The 2,500-nt window shown below is 40.0% G+C and overlaps 1 protein-coding gene across 1 annotated transcript in view; it reads right to left on the minus strand.

The window, feature by feature from the left end:
• LOC125043150 overlaps positions 1-324 on the minus strand; it is a 19,123-nt gene extending 18,799 nt beyond the window's left edge. The window contains exon 1 of the mRNA XM_047639126.1: positions 257-324. Coding sequence (XP_047495082.1) covers positions 257-271 — 15 coding nt within the window. The 5' untranslated portion in view covers positions 272-324. The remainder of the gene's footprint in view (positions 1-256) is intronic.
• Positions 325-2,500: the final 2,176 nt, after the last annotated feature.

Here is a 2,500-nt window from a genome sequence, read left to right on the forward strand (position 1 = left end):
TTACCCTCTCCCCGGTGCCCTCCGCATAGCACACTTTTCCTCCTTTGAACGATACGGCATGACATAAACGATACACTGGAAGGGAAGGAAAATTACCTTACACATCATTAAGTATTACACACCACGACCTACCACATCTCATCAATGTTCTCCAAAGCACAGCGCGCTGTTCTTAACCCACCTTCCCACCCCACCGTACGTGCAGCTTCCCCCAACACACCACCACCACCTCCTGTGACACCAGATCGCGACTCACCCAGGATCGGCCCATGTCTTAACCTTGAGGAGACTGAGCTCTGACTGCGGTGTTCGCGAGGGCCTGACACTGGGTCTGCCTCCACACCTTCCCTGCCTTGCCATCTCTCTGCACTGGGGCTCAATGCGAATTAAATAATGGTGGATGTAATTACAGTTTGATTGATTCTATATAGATAACACATTTTTCGAAGAAGGGAGAGAAAATGTTAGTGTGCTAGAAATAAGAAAGATGTATTTATATAGCAACGGTTTATTGATGATTGCTAAGATGTACACTCTGTGCGAAAGCGCTTGGTAAATTTAAAGAGAATAGTTTTATGGCTGATTTCAACTTTTCTTTGTTGATAGAGGGGTAGGTCCTAAAAACAGGTTTTAAACGATTCACACTGTAGACTATGCCAGGCATTGCCCCACGGGGTCAAACTGCAGTAGCCAAAAATATATTGCATACACATCGATTTCACTTACCAAAATAATAAACATACAGAGACCGCCCAAACACGACAAGCTAGATTTTACTAACATTATACCAATATCATACACCATACATAGGTTCAATAATAAGAGGTAGAGAAAAAGCCGATTCTAGTGGGGATGTCCAGAAACAGGAAGGCTTAAAACCACGTTTTGTTCCACTTGGCAACGTTCGTCCAACTCCCCCCCCCCCCCCCACACTCACACACTTCTCAGGAGACTTTAACTATACATTAGATAGTTATCCACACGACTGTGTACATGACCCTCATTCTCATCTTCAGGAGAATGAGGGTCCTAATGGAAGGATCTTCAAAACTACTGTAAATTCAGGGTCAAAACACTCAGCCAACTCTTCAAGGCCAATATAAAAATTATCGTAAACCGTAATGATGATATTTCCGCATTTTCTTTCTTTCTTTCTTTCTTTTCTTTTTTTGGCAGTGAGAAAGGAATTTTTATTCTGACTTCCTGACGAGAGATAAACAGATACAAGTCTAGATAAATTGGTATTGGATATAAGAATGCATACTATGTCGAGCACCACTGGGTGAAGTTTGTGCTGTTAGATTTTTAGATACGCATATGATAGGATTCTCTCTCTCTCTCTTCCTCTCTTTTCCTCTCACTCTCTCTCTCTCTCTTTGCCCTTCTCCCTCTCTCTCTATCTGTCTCTCCCTCCCTCCATCTCTGCCTCCCTTCCCCCCTTTGCCCCTCTCTTTTCTCCTCACTCTTTCTCTTATGTTTCTCCTCCTTTCCCTCTCCTCCCCTTCTTTCCTCTACCATTATCCTTCCTCCGTTCACACCCCATATCCCTTACAAACCACGATACCAGCATCAACCCACACAAGGTTACTGTCCTTACCTACGGTCCTTGATTATACGCACACTGCCGCGGACACGCATACCTAAAGATCTGTCCTTACAATTGAACGTCAAGTCATGTCATATCTCTGTCTCTATTGAACATGGTTGTGTTGTCTTTGGTATTGAGCGTTCGTCGGTGTGATTCAGATAAAGGTATTTTTTTGTAAATAGCTCTTGCTTCAAGCTTTGTTTCAAGGTGAGAAGTGGTTGTAAATTGTGATGTGTTTGAACTGCGTCTTTTTCTCTTTCTGAATATATATATATATATATATATATATATATATATATATATATATAAACACACATGTGTATATGAACACTCAGTATATATATATATATATATATATATATATATATGTATATATATGTATATATATGTATATATATGTATATATATATATATATATATATATATATATATATATATATAGAGAGAGAGAGAGAGAGAGATTCATATACACATATATATATTATATATATTATATATATATGTATGTATGTATGTATAGATACGTGTATGTGTATATATCTATATCTATCTATCTATCTATCTATCTATCTATCTATCCATCTGTCAATCTATCTATCTATCTATCTATCTATCTATCTATCTATCTTTATATGTGTGTGTGTGTGTGCTTAAACTGCTGAAAAGAGAGGGTAATAAAAGTCCTGCGTGGGGCGGAGGCGGTCAGCCGGGCGTGCGCGGGGAAAGACGAAAGCGGCTTCCTTTGGGTCAGAAGCCGACGCGCCGAAACTGGTCGTGGCGGGCCTCCTCAGGCCACGGGACGATTTCTTTTTCAATGGCAGATGTTCTATTCTACAGTAACTGTGTGACACATAGGCAATAAAAGAAAAAAGAGAGAGAAAAAAAAGAATTTCACACACACACACACACACA

This window comes from Penaeus chinensis, chromosome 33 (genome assembly GCF_019202785.1).
Source record: "Penaeus chinensis breed Huanghai No. 1 chromosome 33, ASM1920278v2, whole genome shotgun sequence".
NCBI lineage: Eukaryota > Metazoa > Arthropoda > Malacostraca > Decapoda > Penaeidae > Penaeus > Penaeus chinensis.